This window comes from Solanum verrucosum, unplaced genomic scaffold, assembly GCF_900185275.1.
Source record: "Solanum verrucosum unplaced genomic scaffold, falcon-dt-bn FXZP01000198.1, whole genome shotgun sequence".
Lineage (NCBI taxonomy): Eukaryota > Viridiplantae > Streptophyta > Magnoliopsida > Solanales > Solanaceae > Solanum > Solanum verrucosum.
Genome location: NW_026020173.1, coordinates 1202611 through 1221343, shown reverse-complemented (window position 1 = coordinate 1221343; position 18733 = coordinate 1202611). Strand labels below are relative to the sequence as shown.

Below are 18733 nucleotides of genomic sequence, written 5' to 3'. Positions count from 1 at the left end.
ATGCGTTTCTTAGAATCATTCAACTACCCATCATACTAGATGTGGTTGAAAAGTAAAGCCCAAGATCCTTATGGATGAGTTGTTCTTAGCAAAAGTCTTGAGGAAGTCATGAGACTACAGATGATCTTGAGAGGAGCCCATAAGTGAGTTAAGTGTTGAGTTTCAGAGGAATGCACTCATGTTCATATAAATCATGTGTTGAAGCTAAAGGTGAGTTGTACTCTCTTCTTTAAGCCCTGTTTTAGTTTAGATCCTTATGAGGAAGTATGTTTAGAGCTTGGGTAGTATTCTCATCCAAAAAGGTAGCATGAGTTACGAAATTATGAGCAGTAGTAGTGAAAGTGCCCAGAGTTAGAGAAAAGTATGCAGAGGTCGAGAGATCTATGAAAAGGTTAGTGATGGGGTAGATTATGTTATTGCAATCATGCACCCGGTCAGTTATAAGTGATGAGTTCCTTTATGAGTAGAAAATGAATAGTAATGTTGTAGAGAGTTCTTGATAGAATGAAGAGAAATAGTTACTAGTCAAGATGAGTTAGAGTATATTTTAACCAGAATAGAGTTGATGTCAATGTGTCATCGTGTTAGAGGAGACTAAGTATATGTGTGGAATCAGATAACACAGTATTCACGAGATGATAGATCCAAACTAGGCTTTTGAACTTTGAAGGGGGAAACCCCATGGTATTCAGAAGATGATAGAACTATTTGAGAGATAAGGATTGACTACTTGTCACAAGGTCATAGAGGACAAGTGTTTCTAAATTTGTGCATAGTAGTGGTGAGTTAGTATAGTAGACAAGCAATCATATTGATATTCGGGTTTAGTAATAAACATTAAGCTTGAATTTTAGATGAGTATCATGATCAAAAGAATGGCAACATGAGGGTGATGATGTTAGTCTTGAGATTTGATTTAGAAGACTTAACATAGAGAAGGTGAGAAATTGAGATGTTAGCTGCAATAAATATGAGTGGTACAAGTGAGAGACCCTAACCTTTAGATAAGGGCAGTGAAGTGTGATTGTCACAAGAGTAGAAAAGAGCATTAAGAGGTGTACCGAGAGTGTATCTAATTAGAAGAGGTTAACAAAAACACCTTATAAAGAGGTTTTAGTACCTACTTATGAAGAGTTTGATAGTCATGAGATAAACTTCTTCCGAGTGTTAGAGTAAAAGAGGATTTAATTAGACCAGTTTAGAGATGATAGAATAGGTCCATAGCTTTCAAGTGTCAGCTTTAGACCTAAGGGGGAGATGACAAGATGAGAAATCAAGTCAAGTGTTTGAGAGTAAGATAGTAATGAGTTCCAAAGAGTATGGAGATATCCTTTTGAAGGTCCTTTCAGTAATTAAGTGATGTTAGAAAAAGGAGGTTGATGTTCTTATCGTGATAGTGATGGTGTGATAATTCCATCTAAGGTTATAAATAAGGAGGAAGATGAGGATGAGGTTTTACTATGAAGAATAGTTAAATGAGAGCCCTTAGTTGGTTCCGAGTAGTGATGCGGGAAATTCTAGTTGGTATGGAAGAGATGATGAGAGAAGAAGAACTTCTTAAGGATTTGGTAAGTGGGAGTCCATGGAGTTGTTAGAATACTAAGTTTCAATGTGGTGTTGTTAAACATTAGGTGGTTCTTGATATGACCCTAATGTGGTGGTAAAAATTAATAGTCTTGGGATGAGGTTCCCTATAGAGAGGTATATAACCCGAACCTAAGGATTTGGGTTAAGCTTAAATATAGTAAGAGCATACCATTAGACTCAGACCCCATTCCATACCCAGTATCATTCGAGAACAAATGATCCCAAGGGGGAGATATTGTAACACCTCAGAAATTTTTTTGAGGTAAGACTCAATCTATCCTTCATTGTGAGTAGGATTTTACCTAGGAATTTAAAATTTCTTGAGTGTTAAGGTCACTAGATGTAGCACCTTGAGTTCCAAGAAGAACTAAAGAGAGTTCATTCAAGTCATTCCTAAGTTCTTCTAAGTTTTGGGTCAATTTCAAACGACCATAACTTTCAGTACATGATGAGTTAGGTGGTCCATAAGGTATCAAATGAAAGGTCTTTGAATTATATTTCCAACGCCACCAAGTTTGATAATTTTTGAGCTTGTATGAGTGAGATATGCCCTATTGAAGTCAGGTTGTCCAATTAAGGAAAGTTACCTGAAAATAATGAGGGGTATTTTGGCCTTTTCCTTACCCAATCAGATTTAATTCATTTTTAGTAAGTTTTTAGGGGTATAATCTAATTAGGTTCAGTTTTATAATCCTAATATACGCCTAGGGTTTTAGTTGAGAGTTCAAGAAGAGAAAAGAAGAGAAAAAAAGAGAGGACCAAAGCGTTCGTCGAGGTTCTTGAGTTTTGTTGCAAATTTTCACCATGGGTTTAATCCCTAAGAGGTATGTTAGCTTCCATAGTGTTGGGTTCATTCACCCACACGCCAACCATGTTATTTTCAGCGCAATTTCATTCTTGAAGTTGAAATATTAGAGTTCTTGATAAGTGTTCTTGAAGTTCATTCTAAATCTTGTTTTGTTGGGGTTTTGATGAATTCTTGAGATGAAAGTTAGTGTTTTGAGGGATGTATTGAGTAGATTAGAGTGTACTTATGTTGAGTAATCGATTCTAAGTGATTGGGGAGGAAACCATTCGATTCTAGGCAACTTAAGGTGAGAAAACGAGCAAAGAAATTCGTCGGGTTTTCTGGGTTGGTGCCTGGCACCAGCCAGTGCACCCCAAATCATGTTATGTAGTTTAGGGGCTGGTGCCCCGCGCCACTCAGTGCACCAGGGTCGCCTGCCCCATCCAGTTTGCAGTCGGTTGCTCCGTTTGAGTTCTTTTAAGGTGTACATTCACTCCCTTTCAATTCTAAACACTCTAAACTACTTCTAAACATCCAGAAATCATTCCTAACATGATCATAACCTTGAATTCATAATTCAAATTCAAGGTAGATTTAAGAGTTAACTTTTGAGAGTTCTTCCGAACATTTTGAGAAAGTCCCTTTGAGTCTTTTTTAGGAGTCTTCTACAACTTCTAATAACTTGTTTCAAGACTCGAGCAAGTGAGTATGAGAGTGAGGACAATGCATTCATGAGTCTACTTTATCATCACGAGATCCTTCATATCATGAACCATAACTCTTGAATTCATAATTCACATTTAAGAGAGAGTAAATAGTAGAGTTCAAGAAAGGTTTTGAGTTTAATTGTGAACCCTTTGAGATCAACTATCGATTTGAACTACGTTTTGAGGAAGTAAGTATGAGAATGAGAAAATTCATATACATGAGTTCCATATTGTTATAGAGACACTCGAGTCGAGTCGTTCATGCCCATAAATTGTGCATGAACTTCATAATTTGAGTATCTTTGAGAGGAGTAGTATCTTCAAGTTCTAAGTCTTGAGTATTGAATTCATAGTCCTTTTGAGATTATATTCCTAATCATGGGATTACTACATGTTACCCACAAAACCCTTGAGTTTAGTTGTTCATGCACATAATCCCGCATGATCCTTATGAGTCGAGCATACTATAGATGAGTAGTATCATTGAGTCTTGAGTTCTGAGGTTCTTTATTGCTATTAAGTTCTCTGAGTTGAGTCGTTCATGTTCATAATTCCACATGAACCCTGTGATTTGAGTTATAAACTTTAAAAAGCTTTTTAAAGCCAACACTTGAGTTCTTAAACTGAGTTTTGAGAAAGTGAAGATGAGTTTTGAGAAAAGAGTTTTCTAAAACATGATTAGTATGACAATCGAGTATGTCATCAATGTATGAGCAGTATGGTATCTAGATATACCATCAATGTTTATGCAATATGACTTCCCGAGTCATCAATGATATATTACAATATGATTTTGAAATGTTTTTGAGAAATAATAGAGTTGAGTTCATTTTCTTTAAAATGATAAATGGGAACTAAGTATTCCCAAAAGTAAATGTTTTCACATTTAAGATGAGTGGAAACTGAGATTTCCAAGAGAGCTTTTGAGCTAGTTTTTGAGTAATTATCTCAAACCATATTTTGGGAGTAGTATTGAGCACCGATTTGGGGACGAGTTTGAGTTCAGATAATTCAAAGTCTCCATAAACCGTGTAGCCAGCATGGGTAGAAAATGATCATACTTATTAGATGATTCCTTAGTACTTTTTAGCATAGACTAGTGGATCCTCTTAGTAGTTAGGTTCTATACCCCCGACAAGGTATAAGACGGCCTTGACAGCGTGAGGCAAGACACTGTATCATGACATAGCTCATAGTAATGGTTGTCGGTTAGAGAAACTCCATAGAGATATTTTGTATTCTTATATACACAGAGTTTATTTTGTATTTTCATATACAATCATAGTTTATATTGTATCCTTGCATACAAACTGAGTTACTATTGAATTTTTCAATACAGTAAATTGCTTTTTACTGTTTTAAAAGCTTTTCATATATTGCATCTGTATTGTTGTTTTATATTGAGTTGAGTACCTTGAGTTGAATATCTTATTATTAAGTTGAGTCCTGTTTTCTCTGAGTTGAGTTGAACTATGTTCTTTAAGTTGAGTTGAGAAGAGGCAAGTATGTTTCTTTTCCACTAGTTCAAGCTTATGTTTATGCTTTAGAATTCTCCTTACATGCTCGTACATTTCATGTACTGAGTCATTTGGTCTGCATCGTTTCATGATGCAGATACAGGTATTCAGGATCATCAACATGCGCTTTGTTGATACCTTGTGCAGTTTGAGTTAGCTATGGTGAACCTCCTTACTTCCGAAGGGTTCCACTTGTACTTTTAGTTATGTCAGTTGTTAGGATGTCGTGGGTCTTTTCTCGATTTCCATCATTGTCAGTTATAGGCTTTATAGATAGACAGTAGAGTTTCAGAAGTCCGTTATTGAGTTCAATGAATTTTATTTAGTTTTTAAGCTTTGTATGCTTGAGTTAGTTTTCCGCTTGTAGTCAGCCCAAATGAGGGTTCACTTGGGGACCAACAATGGTTCTCGAGTGCCGGCCACGTCCAGGGTGTAGGCTTGGGTCGTGACAAACTCTATGGAGTGAGTTTTAATTAAATTCTTATTTATTAGATTTAAACAATTAACTCAATTATATTAATTCATAATATTTATTTGGATCAATATATTCATGAATTTAATATAATCATTTTATAAATTTATATTTAATAAATTTTAAATGATTACAGTAACTTTACAAAATGCTCATAAAATAGAAATAGTAATAACTAAAATGAAAAAAGAACTATACAAGCGTAACACAAAGATAAATTAACATCAATAAGATTCTTATGTTGGGTTTTGACTTTTTGTATAATATGAAGTTGTGAACTCAAAATCAACGTGAAATGTGAATTGAAGGCTAACGGGCAAAGGGCTAATAAGGTATCGAGATTCATATTTAATATTTATGTACGGATAAAATAGTAAATTACTAAGTCTTAGTAAATTATCGATTTGTCCAATAATTCAATATTAAAAATTAAAATTAAACTGATAATCCAATAATATTTTAAATAAAACCATTAAAAGAACATTAACCAAATAATAATAAATTAATAATATTTTTTTCGATTCGATTTTTGCAACCTAGGTGAAACCTCACTTCCCCTAGCAAGTCACTCTGAAGATTGTCCAACTAATAGAGATGCCAAAAACACGTGCTTCAAATTCCTCGTGACAAAAAAAACATTTTTTTGGTGGGCAAAAGCAAATTGAATTCAACAACAAAAGATCAAAACGGGAAAGAAAATAAAGAAGAAAACGGCAAAAGATCAAAGGAGGCGGATTTCAAATCCTAACATTAAACTAAATACTTAAAACCCGTTTCACATCCGCTTTCTCAAACTCATACTCTCCCTTCTTCCACCTTTCACATATGCCCCCAATTGATTTGCGTACTTGTAAAACCCTAACCTTTAATCTTGCAACCCCACACGCCGCCGCAGCCGCCGCCGCTTTTGTTCTTTCGTTTTCTGTTGGGTTTTGAGTTCAATTTGATTTCATAAATTCTTGGCTTCACTCTATTCTATTCGGTTCTTCAAGTTCCAGTTTGCGAGCTGGCTATGGACTACGAGCCCTACGATAGCAGTGGTGAGTTTCTACATTCACAAAAAAAATGATTTTTTTTGGTTTGTTTTCTGCAACTTCATGTTCAATTAGGGTTGTTCAGTGTGGTCTGGGGTTAGAGTTTGCGGAACTGGGTTGTACATTGTTGTTTACGTGAAACATTCCAATTGTATCTCTCTTGTTATTACAACTAGGTTTTTGGACTTGGAAATTTTTATCAGTTGTATTCAATCCGTCTAGTTCTGGCATATAAGGAGTTCTTTTCCTTTTTAAAACTTTTTCTTTGAGATATGTTCATTCCCTCTTCCATCATTATTTGCTATAGAGAAATTTAGATTGATTTTCTTGTAAGAATTAATGTGTTCTATGAAATTATGAGCTCAAAATAGAAACATTGAACCTAATCCATCTCCTTTAATTTCTTCTTCTTCTTGATTCAAGACATTTACTTTGTTATGATGGAGAAAATGTGAACATAGAGGGTACCTGAATTTACATTATGGAAGTGTATGCAGCTTGAATGCTCATGATCGGAAATATTGTAAAATTTGAAATCTTACTTTGGAAATTCTAGAAGTGGTATAAGATTAATGAAGCTCGTCTGAGATGGTATGGCCATGTGTTAATGAAATCTCTGAACACTTCAGTTCTCTTAAACCATGATGGTGGAAGGGCTAAGGGGACAAGATAAACTTAAATCACATGGAAGGAAGTTGTCTTAAATGACATACTATCTTTAGAAACGAATGTGAGCTTAGGGAACAAAATATACTCTATGGTATAGTTGATTCCAACTAATTTGATTTAGGCTTAGGCATGTTGGTATGCTTATATTAGGCTTAAGATATTATCTTTTATTGAAATGAAATGGGTTCAAATGGAGCTATATGGAATTCATATAGACTGCGTAACTGACTTGGAATTGTTGTATGATTGTTCTTGTTGGTCCTCCAATGCAGTTTAGGTTTACTGTCAATGTATATTGCACAGAATGTGATACTTATATCTATATCAAGAGTGGAATGGTGAGGATCTGTTTTCGTTAATGTAGTTGTTGTCCATTCTCGTACTTGGTCCCTACCGGATGAGGTGACAGTTTGATAATTTTCTGTGTTGGCAAGGAAGTTTTCCTATCTTTCTAATAATATGGTGCTAATATAGATGTGTTTAATTATTTTGTATTGTGTTTTTAATTAATTCTGTGTAATGCAATGGGTTACTAGCATTCTAGATCTGAAAAACTCCCAATATTATGCAGGAACTGATGATGATCTTCCTCCATCACATCAAAGTAGGATTCCAAGAGGTAGCGGTCGCATTACTGGAAATGGAAGATCTGCTGTCATTGGTTCTGTCCCCTACCAGAGGATGTACGATGAAACAGATATGGAGGCCCAAATTCACCAACTTGAGCAAGAAGCATACAGTTCAGTTCTAAGAGCTTTTAAAGCTCAAGCTGATGCCATTTCATGGGTAATATTTTTGTTAGTATACTCGTGAATCTGGTGTTATACTATTTTGATCAAGTTTAAATGACTGCTCCACTAATATAATTTCTTCAGGAGAAAGAAAGCTTGATAACTGAGTTAAGGAAGGAGTTACGGTTGTCCAATGAAGAACATAGAGAGCTTCTTGCTAGAGTTAATAATGATGATGTCATCAGAAGAATAAGGTTCTGTTTTTACAGCTACTCCTCACATTACCCTCTTTAATTTATTTTTAAATTTTTGCATATTTCGGTGTTTGTCAAGCTCTGAGACTAATGTTTGTCCATTGCTTCCTTTCAGGGAGTGGAGGCAATCAGGTGGGCATCAACCTGGTATGCTTGGTGCTGGTCAATCTGTTCATGATCCAACACCCAGCCCTTCCGTGTCAGCGTCACGGAAAAAACAGAAGATACCCCAGTCTTTACCTTCTCAATCCTTTGCTGGACCATCTCCTACTTTTCATCCACCTCCAGTGACTGCTGCAAACCAGCCACCTTCATCTGCTGCCAAGAGAGGACCTATGGTGGGGCCAAAGGGTAAAAAGCATAAATCTGTAAGTCAGATGTGCTAAGAACCTTGGAAGCTTGCATACCATACCAATCAATCCATAGTTCTGATGTTTTCCTGCTATGTGTGTCTTCATAGGGCCAGATGATGCCTGGTGCGTCTTCGATGAAGATGCAGTACCCTATTCCTGGTCCTTCTGGAAGAGCCCACTTTGGTAATCGGGTTTCTGAGCCCGCTGAAGCAGCATCATTTGATCCATTGATTGGAAGGAAAGTGAAAACTAGATGGCCTGATGACAATAATTTTTATGAAGCACTCATAACTGATTTTAATCGAGTTGAGGTACACCTGATCTTTTCTACCTTGAACATTTACTCTTTTTTCGCCCCACGATTGAATGCTGAAATCTTCTTGTGAATTTTCAGGGTAGACATGCTCTTGTTTATGATATGGGTACTGCAAATGAGACGTGGGAATGGGTCAACCTTGCTGAGGTAGTTAGATGCTATTTTCTCATGCAATAGAACATTTAAATGGCATTTTGGCTTGTCCTATTGGAAAATTATTTTTTGTATTAATTTATGAGGTTGGTGGTACCAAACAACATTGCTATTCTACCACTTGGAATATTGTATGATATGTATTTCATTGGCATGTAATGTGGTTAAGAATGTCTTAAACTTTTCATGGGCACGTTTGCTCTTCCAAACAACCAATTAGAAATAGTAAGGGAGATTCAGAAAGTAAGTTTGGAAGTATTCTTAATAATTAAACAGACCCCTTCTTTGAGAAAAAGGCTAGGGAAGGGCAATTAACCTAGGTGAGTTGACTTTACTTGATTTCCCCTTGATAAGATAGTTACCCCATATTTTGATGGGCAACTATATGTGTGCTGATTTTAACCTATTACTTGTTAATTATTGGTAGAGCCAAGGGTCTCTTGGAAACAACCTCTCTATCTCCAAGAGGTAGAGGTAAGGTTTGCGTACACTCTACCCTCCCTAGACTCCACTTTGTGGGATTTTATTGGGTATGTTGTTGTTGACCTGTAAATTATTGGTAACTAACTCATGGTGAGTGGAGGGTCTATCGGAAACAACCTCTCTACCCCACAAAGGTAGGGTTAAGGTTTGCGGACATCCTACCCTCCAAACCCCACTTATGGGATTACGCTGGGTATGTTGTTGTAATACCTAATTTCATGGTAAAAACCATATTTCGTTGCATGTGTCTTTCCAAATATAATTAAGTCTGGAAGGCTGCTTTGTACTTCCATTTTCTGGAATATGAATTGGCAGAACCCTGTATAAGTGTCAGCTCAAAAGTTGTTGTATAGGTAACTAGTGATACCAAGAACAGCTCTTGTTGTTATCACCAGTATTATGTTTAGTGTTAAAAGTCCCAGTTTCAAAAAGAATTATGTATAGTGTTAGAGTTCTGACATTTTGTCTAGCACAGTTCTCCTTTGATGGCAGATGTCAAGATTGTTTGGTTGTACACTTTCTTAATTTTCTCATCACCAAGTAGTGATTTTGTTGAATTTCCTTTTCTCTCATCCATAAATTGTTGAGTTTGTATTCATGTCTTTTGACTGTCTTCATCTTAATGAGATTGACATTTTAGCTTACATAAATCTGTTTTAAGTGTATCATTTTATATGATAGTCTTACTTTTTCTTCCTCGTAAAGCCTTTGGTTGGAGCATTGCTGGTGCATGTGAAGGACACCTTTGTTTGAGTTTATTGGAGCTAGTTTATGTTTTTTTCCCAGGGAGGACTAAAGTTTTCTTGCATATAGGTTTTTTTGGGAAGTTTGTTTTGGATAACATACATTCTCATATTCCACGGACTGCTATACATTGGCCTTAATGACAAAAAACTTATAGTATCTTGGATCAGTTTTACCAAAACTCACTTACCTTTTTCCATCTCTTTTGTGGTGGAGGGTAGTTTTTAGCCATTTCAGAGTATCATTTTCAATTTTTCATTGCTACCTTTTTTCTAAGTTGTAGCAGGGTTTCTTTCATCAGCAGTTGAACGTTATGTTAAGAACGTAGTCATGACTACTTTGAGCTTTGGTTGTTGGAATACAGGTCACTTTGTGGCAATTGAGTTTAGTTAACCTCGATGCTAATTGAAATGATTTGAAAACTGTAGTTGGATTACTTGCAGTGAGCTTTCTGGAGTATCATAAGTAGTATCACTTCAACCATTGTTAGTAATCTATGAAACTAGTATCACTTAAAAACCATTGTTAATAAACTTTAACTGGATTACTTAACTACTGTAAATTGAACTGATCAATTTTTATTTTCATGAAACTTTGTTAGCAACCTCATCTTAGCATATTCTTTTGTCCGTGTAGGAGCTATTTCACATTTATTGGAACTTCTAGAATCTGCTTGATGCTTTTTTTCTAATGAAATTTCCTACTTCATCAAAGAAAAAGTTGCAGTGAACTCTCTGGAGTATGATAAGTGGTATCACTTCTACCATTGTTAATAAGCTATAAGGGGTCGTTTGGTAGGGTGTATAAGAATAATGTTGAATATGGTGTATTAATCGTATTAGTTATGCATGCTTCAGTTATGCTGATATTATTTCTTATGAAGTGTTTGGTTTGGTGTATTAAACATAACATGCATTGCACAATGTCTAAAAGAATTATATGGTTACAAAAGTACCCTTCACAAATATGGTGGAAATGATGTGGAAAAGGCTTTGAGGGGCAATTATGTGTTTAACCATGCTAATGCATGCATTGAAACCCTTTGAATTACTTATATCATGGAATTTCATGATTAGTTATACATAACCTCAATACCATGCATTAGTTGTACATGGGTTGACAAAGTGTACCAAACAAGGTACTAGTAATACATAAAATGCATACATTATTTTTTTCTAATGCACTCTACCAAAAGACCCCTAAATGTTTCAGGCACTAGTTATTCTTCAATAAATGATTATTCTACTTGCATTAATCACGTAAGGAGACTTCTGATTCTGGTATTGACATACTAAAACACTAGTTATTCTTCGGTAAATGATTATTCTACTTGCATTAATCACGTACGGAAATTTCTGATTCTGGTATCGACATACTAAAACACTATTTATTCTTCTGTAAATAATTATTCTACTTGCATTAATCACATAAGGTAACTTCTGATTCTGGTATTGACATACTAACTTGCTCAGTGGTTCGCCATTCCAAATGAATGGACATATCCTATTTCTTGGACTGGTATTGCATGATATACATCTGCAGCATGTTGAAGAGGCTTCAAGATATATGTCTGTTACATGCCTGATATTCCAGAATATGAACAATCTAAAGTTTTCCTGTTTAGTGTAGCTCCTCATTCACCTGTCATTAATTCTTCATAATGTGTGTATGGTAATGTATATCAAAAAGGAAACAAAACAGTATGGAATATGGTAATCAATTTTTTTTTGAAAAAGGTAACTTGTATTATGAACAAAAGGAATACTCAGAAAAGTATTCCAGTAATACTTACAACAATATTACAGAGGGAGGGGTGTCCCTACTAAGCTTCATAAATAATCTAAAATACTAGGAATATCCTCTTCTTCTTGAGGATATTCGTGGTTACACCAAAAAAAGAAAAGGACTAGACAGTTCATCTTCATCTTCAGTTTCTGCAGAGAGCAACTCTTGTTTTCGAAACATCTCTGGTTCCTTTCCATCCATATAGTCCACCAAATGCAGGCTGGGACAATCTTCCATCTCTCCCTGTGTCCCGACTGATTCCCATCTCTATTCCAGCCAGTGTTTAGGGGAGCGGAAAGCTGTAAAAAGCGACAAGGCCCCGCTTCATGCTTTAAGCGAAGCGTGAAGCGAAACGCTCGCTTCATTGAAGTGAAGCACAATTTAAAAGAAAAAAGACCAAAATAAATAGACAAAATATATAAGCAAAAATTCATATTAAAAAAACTAGAAAAAGGTTCCCCTTTAGTTGGCTTATCACAAAACAGACATACAATTGTTGTCCTATTGGTCTCACTAACTTTTTTCCCATATTTTCATGTTAGGTCAGCCATTTTTAATCGCGGATAAGATTTAAGAAAAATAATCAACATTATATTTTTTATCACTATTAAGAAAAAATTCAATAACATTTTAGTCATTGTTAAGAAACAAAATAATTTAGCGATGTATATTTTAATCACTGTGAGGAAAAAAATTAAGCAACGTATAATTTAAATAATCAAAGCTAAACAGGGTGAGTCATGCCTATTTTTATTAAGCAACATATAATCGAAACCTAGGCTAGTTGTAGTAGTAGCAGTAAGAAGAAGAAGAAGAACTGGGTGAGTCATGCCTATTTTTATTCTTTAAAATCCATCACTTATTACTTAGAAAAAATAAAAGCGTTGCTTTTCTCGCTTCACCGCTTCTGGTCGCATCGCGCTTCAAGCCCAGAAGCGGTTGCTTCTTTTCACATGCCTCGCTTCAGCCAACTGAAACATGCAACCTTGAAGGGTACCTTGACTTTCCAGATCATCTTCCGGGCCAGCCACTACTCTGACAGACTGATCTTTGTGATGTCTTGTAAGCTGAACCAACTGAAAATCTGCCTTGCTTGTCTGGTAGCCAAAATAGATTGTCCTCATTGGGGGTTAAATCTTTGTATTGCTCTAGAGTATTGAGTAGTTCAGCCACTTTGTTAATTTCCCAGTCGTTCAAGTGTCTCCTAAACCTGAGATCCCACCCTTGATTGTCTCTCATTTCTCTAATTCTGGATACCTTTTGAAGGCTCAGGTTGAACAAGTCAGGATATTTGTTCTTCAGAGTTACTTGTCCAGCCCACACATCTTCCCAAAATAGTGTTTTTCCCCCATTTCCCACCTTGATTTTCCAGTTGTTTGCAAACTTGATCCACTGACTTCTGATAGACCTCCATACTCCAGTCCCATACGGTTGTGTGGGCATGTAGGTAGTCCATTTGTTCTCCATTCCAAACCTAGCCTTGATTGTCTCCTTCCACAGTGCTTGTTCCTGTGATGCAAATCTCCATATCCATTTCATCAGAAGGTTTCGATTCTGCAATTTTAGGTTCCTTATCCCCAGACCCCCTACTTTTTTGCTTTGAATGACTTCATCCCACTTTACAAGATGATATTTGTGCTCATTAGGATCACAGTTCCCTTGCCACAAAAATTTCTCCTGATAGCATCCATTCTGTCAATCACATTTGCAGGCATTGGGAAAACTGACATCATGTGTGTAGGCATGGCATCCAACACAGTTGATGAGAGTAACTCTTCCACCTAGAGACAAATATTTGCTTTTCCAATTCACTAGCTTCTTCTCACATTTCTCCAGAACATTGTTCCATATGCCTTTTGACTTGCTCTTATCCCCCAAGGGCATGCCAAGGTACACTGTGGGAAGTTCTCCTATCTTTCCCCCCAGGATATTTGCTAACACATTTATGTTGGGCACCTTATTAATGGGGTAAATGAAACTTTTCCCCCAGTTGATGTGTAATCCTGAGATGGCTTCGAACAATATCAAGATGATTCTTAAATACTTCAGTTGGCATCTCTCTGCATCACAAAAAATCAGGGTGTCATCAGCATATTGTAAGTGTGATATGGCCAGGCCCTGTCTATCATTCATGTTGGCATTGAAACCTCTTATCCATCCTTTCATTTGGGCTGTTCTGAGCATGTCATTTAGGCCTTCCATTGCCAGAATAAAGAGAAAAGGGGATAGGGGGTCCCCTTGTCTTAATCCTCTCTGAGATGAGAAGAATCCAGAAGGAGATCCATTTATCAGAACGGAAAACTTCACAGTCGTGATGCAGAATTTCATCCATTTTAATCAATTTTGCCTTCCAACATTTCTTTTAGTTGTTTTTGAAGTGCTTCTTCAAGGTTTTGACCTGTATTGCCTACCCTGACAGATTTCTCCTGAGGATATCCAGTGGGAGGGTGAAGACCCTGGAATTTCTCATCATGGAAATTATGGTCGACCAGGTCGTGCCATGACTAGACCTGTTGGACGTGATAGTGCTCCTGGTGCAGGGAGAGGTCGGGGCTTGACTAAAGCTCAGTCTAGAAAAGATTTTCCACCATCACAGAATGGCCTAGGAAAGAAAGGACCTGATGATATTCAGTTACTTCATACTGGTACATTGATCAGAGAGGTAAGCACTGCATTTGTTGTCTGCCTCACATTTCACTTTGTACATTGATTCATTGACTGGTTAATGTGGTTAGGTGGAGAGGATCTTTAGCTCTGGCCATCCAGATCCTCAGGAGGTAGAGAAGGCAAATAGAGTGCTGAAGGTTATTGAAACTCAACTTTCCAGTAGCTGTTTATACTCTCAAATTTACTGCACAAGGATACTGACTTTTCTTCTTCTGCAGGAGCATGAGCAGGCACTTCTAGATGCCATTTCAAGGCTTGGAGAGTATTCTGATGGTGAAAGTGGTATGATTTTGTGGAAAATGGTTTTTCATTTCTTTCTCATTTTACGCATTGTCATAAATTTGTTTGGATTTGGGGACTTCCCTTTGAACTTTTCCAAGTCTGGAGTCCTCATTTTTTGTCTCATTGCTTTTCCTGTGATGTTGCACTTTGAACCTAAGTTGCGCCGATTCTACTTTCCATGCCGCACCCGTGTTGGATTCTCCAAATATACACTACTTTTGGAGATTCTGCCACACACCATTGACAATTTTGAGAGTCTGAGCAACATAGCCTTGAACCCTTGTGTTGTAAAAGTAATAAATAGAAACAACTAATATTGAAGTATGACCTACCACCCTAGGGTGTGGCGTAAAAGTAATAAATAGAAACAACTAATATTGAAGTATGACCTACCACCCTAGGGTGTGGCGTAGTGGTCAATGAAGTGGGTTTGAGCACCATGAGGTCTTGTGTTCAATTCCCATTAGAGACTAAACACTTGGTAATTTCTTCCCATTTGTTCCAATCTTGGTGGACAGAGTTATTTGCTACATACATGTTGCTGGAGGGAGATGACAGATATCCTGTGGAATTAGTCTAGGTGGTTTGAAGGGAAAGATAATAGAGCCCATATTGAGCTTGCCACAGTTATTTGGGGCATTCCTTTTAAATGGTCTATAGTTGAAACTAGGAAAAAGGGTAAAAAATGCCTCTCTACTTTCGTTTGTTAGCTAAGTTTGTCCCTAGTTATACTATAGGGCCAAATATGCCCCTGTCGTTACCAAAGTATGCAGAAGTACCCCTCTTTTTAATGGTTGTCCACATGGCCTGACATTTGGGTGCGGTGGACATTCATTTTCTTTTTCTTACTTTTCATTTCACCAACTTTTTTTTCCTTTTCCTCTTTTCGAATGCCATCCATCACTTTCTTGTTGCTATTCCTCAATGACATCTTCCCAAACTCACCCAACACATCACCTAAAAAAGAAGAAAAATAAGACAGTGACAAAGTTGTGTGGAGGTGCCATAATATCTGATTATGAATCCGTCAGGGACCTCTCTGCTCGTGACCTCTGGGATGAGTCAACGTCTTTGTTATACTTATTCATTAAAAAGAAAAAAAATAAAGAATGCATCATTACATGAACCAGATAAAATGGTCCATGTATCTAACAGCAATTAGATTATTCAGAAGAGAAATAATTTATCAAGATCTTTCCTTAATCAATTTTCATCAGTTCAATTAAATACTGAAATTAGCTTCAAATTGAATGCAAGCGTTTCTTTCAGCTGCCATAAATTCCAAATAACAGAATAAACAAACCCCCCTTCAAAACAGAGCTTCATTTTCTCAAGAATCTACAATATGTAGAAAAAGAAGAAGAAATTTCCAAAAGAAAGAACAAATTGCAAGTATACAAAATCCCACCTTTGGCAGATCTGTCAAGAAGCATGCACACGGAAGTAAGAGTGTAAGACCAATTGCCAAGTTGAACATAAATTTTGGATTTTCCCAAAAAATCAACCTTTTATTTTCAGCTTCTCTCTGTCTGTGTCAAAATTACTCCATATCTCTTTTTCTGGTGAATTTTTGGGTGAGTTTGGGGAAGATGCCATTGGAAAATGAGGAAAAGGAAAAAAAGTTTGTGAAAAAGAAAAGTAAGAAAGAGAAAAGGAAAAAAAAGAAAAAGAATAAAAGGAAAATGAATAAAAAACTGGCGGCAAGGTGACATGCCACGTGGTGTCCACATCACGCAAATGTTAGGCCACGTGGACAACCATTAGAAAGAGGGATATTTTTCAATACTTTGGCAGTGATAGGGGCATATTTGGCCCTATAGTATAACGAGGGACGAACTTAGCTAATAAAAGAAAGTATAGAGGGGTATTTTTGATCCTTTCCCCTTGAAATTATGTTTCTAATGGAAAAATGTTTGGGAAGATTTTTGGGTGTTTCTGTGAAAATGAGGACTGGAAACAAGTGGTCAATCTGACTTTGTCCGACTTCTTTTCATGTCTTTTTTTTTAAAAAAAAAAAATTCCTATTGTCTGTCTTTCCCAAAAAAAAGAAGAAAAAACAAACTGAATTTAATTGTTAGAATTGCCTAGCGTACTAAAGTACCTTGTCTTGTATAATTTAAATTGACATGTTCTCATCAGATTGTTTACAGCTTCAACTATCGAAAACAATTTTGGTGAATCATGAATGAATATCTTGTCCAAAAGAGGGAGATTTTGTGGAAGTGAAAGTATAAAGGGGGTTTCTCCTTGGGTAGGGGTGGGGGTGGGAAGGAGTATACCATATAGAATGTGTTCCACCATCAGTACTGTTGTCATGCATTTCTCATTGAAGCATGTAATCTCCAGTGTTGTTTCTGCACACCTATGAAAACAAACTGAAATGTCCTAAACTTGTACTATTGCATTTGAGCTTGTGACATTATATATGTTGCCTTCCGTTTTCAAAATATAAATTACATTTTAATTAAAGTATATCCTCAATGACATTCTTAGAAGTACATTGGTTCGATGGGGAACCAATAATAATTTTACTGCTTTGGTTACCAAAAAAACAGTGACACTGCATTTATATCATATTATCTGGTATATTTTTGTGCTGCTGCACTGTTATAAACTTCAAGGCCCCATTGGGCTTTTTATTAGTTCACATTCCTCCTTACCTGGTATTCACCATGTCTTTGTACTGTTACAGAGGAACGCCATTTCATGCATGGGCAGGGCATGGATCGGGAGTAGTAAGGAATATCGTTGGGAAGTGAGTAGTATAAAAGAGCTGGGGATTGAGCCAACCTAAAATAACAGGCATAATGGAGGAGGCCAATGTGTACTAGATCTTTGCTGGTGTTGGTGTACCAAAATGATTTTAGGTTTGTTGTAGAATGCATGCTAGCTTCAAGAAACGCTTGGCTAACATTAAATTATTGTAGTCTAGTTCTTTAAATAGACGCCAAATTGTAGTTAGGAATGATTATTTCCAGTAGTTACAGGTTAGTCCTCTTGTAAAATTAATCACAGCAGCAATTTTACATGTGATGATGTAGACAAGTTTTGTTAACACCTAGCATGTTGATTATGATATCCATGTTCTTCTTGTGTTCTCTTCCAAATAATGGATTACAATTCTTTCACATTTATTCTGTTTGAAGAATGTAGATGGAGAATCGGAGACTCCGATTCTCGCATGTTGCCATCTCATTATACTGAGATGTGATGGATATTGATTAGTTTTAAAAATGGAATTGCTTGTGACTAGTGAGCATTCTAAATAGGAAAAAATCGTGAATGCAGGGACTGGGTCGACTACTTTCTACTCAACAACCAAAGATAATGTGGTTCCTTCGAGGTTTCCAAGTCTGTTTGTTATCTTCATTTTTACATGCAAGTAGCATCTGGATTTGTGTTGAAGTCGATTTGATATCCAAAATTTGCTCCAACAAAAGTTGGACAATTGAGAAATATTGGGGTGAACCAAAATTTGATCTATTCTTTAGCTATATTGCATTTTGAATGAAATGTTAAAAACACATTTAAAATGTTTTTCTTTTTTTTTTAGTTTCATACCTAAACTATTGGAAGTGTGAGTTTTATACCTAAACTATCACTCATTAGTTTGAGAAACACACCCTTTCTCTTTTATTACTCTCTTTTAATTAAAACAAAGTTGTCATATGACATTTCACATGGACAAAAATTTCACCTTGATAAAAATTAAATAAATTATTAGCATTAGTAAGAAGTTCAAGAATAAAGATTAAAGTATCACTATCTCAAAAAATATTAATTTTTTTGACAATCAAATTTAAAACATTTTTCTTATCTCACTCCACCACCTCCTCCAACCGAACCCCGATTCCCCAATCTTGTTTTAATTTGTTTTAGTTTCTTTATAATTTTTTTTTAAAAAAAAATTCTTGTTCTTATATCATTTCCCTTCAAAACAATAAAAATGATATATATCATATACACAAGCTAGAATTTCCTTTTAAATTTATTTATTTCCAAAAATAATCTTCCCCTTTCATGAAAAGATGTGACTTTTATGAAAAATTGTGACTTTTATGAAGAGTTGCGACTTTATAAAGAGTTGCAACTTTTATAAAAAATTGTGACTTTTCTGAAATGTTGTGACCTTTTCGAAGGGTTGTAACTTTTCCAAAGAGTTGTGACATTTTCGACAAGGCACAATAAATAT

General features: G+C 36.0%; 1 protein-coding gene across 1 annotated transcript; it reads left to right on the top strand.

Moving 5' to 3' along the window:
* Positions 1–5745: 5745 nt before the first annotated feature.
* Positions 5746–17617, top strand: LOC125828804 (protein EMSY-LIKE 3-like). Its single transcript, XM_049508130.1, has 10 exons — positions 5746–6110; positions 7345–7559; positions 7649–7758; positions 7874–8126; positions 8219–8422; positions 8506–8574; positions 14012–14254; positions 14328–14396; positions 14478–14541; positions 17234–17617. The coding sequence occupies exons 1-10, from the start codon at positions 6083–6085 to the stop codon at positions 17275–17277; spliced, it is 1299 nt and encodes a 432-aa protein (XP_049364087.1). The 5' UTR covers positions 5746–6082; the 3' UTR covers positions 17278–17617.
* The last annotated feature ends 1116 nt before the right edge of the window (positions 17618–18733 follow it).

What these genes read in the sequence shown, in the direction of transcription:
- LOC125828804 (XM_049508130.1), top strand. Translation starts at nt 6,083, where the DNA reads ATGGACTACGAGCCCTACGATAGCAGTG. An exon ending in CGAGCCCTACGATAGCAGTG is followed by an intron (nt 6,111 to 7,344) that starts GTGAGTTTCTAC and finishes AATATTATGCAG; the next exon opens with GAACTGATGATGATCTTCCT. An exon ending in AATGGGTCAACCTTGCTGAG is followed by an intron (nt 8,575 to 14,011) that starts GTAGTTAGATGC and finishes CTACCCTGACAG; the next exon opens with ATTTCTCCTGAGGATATCCA.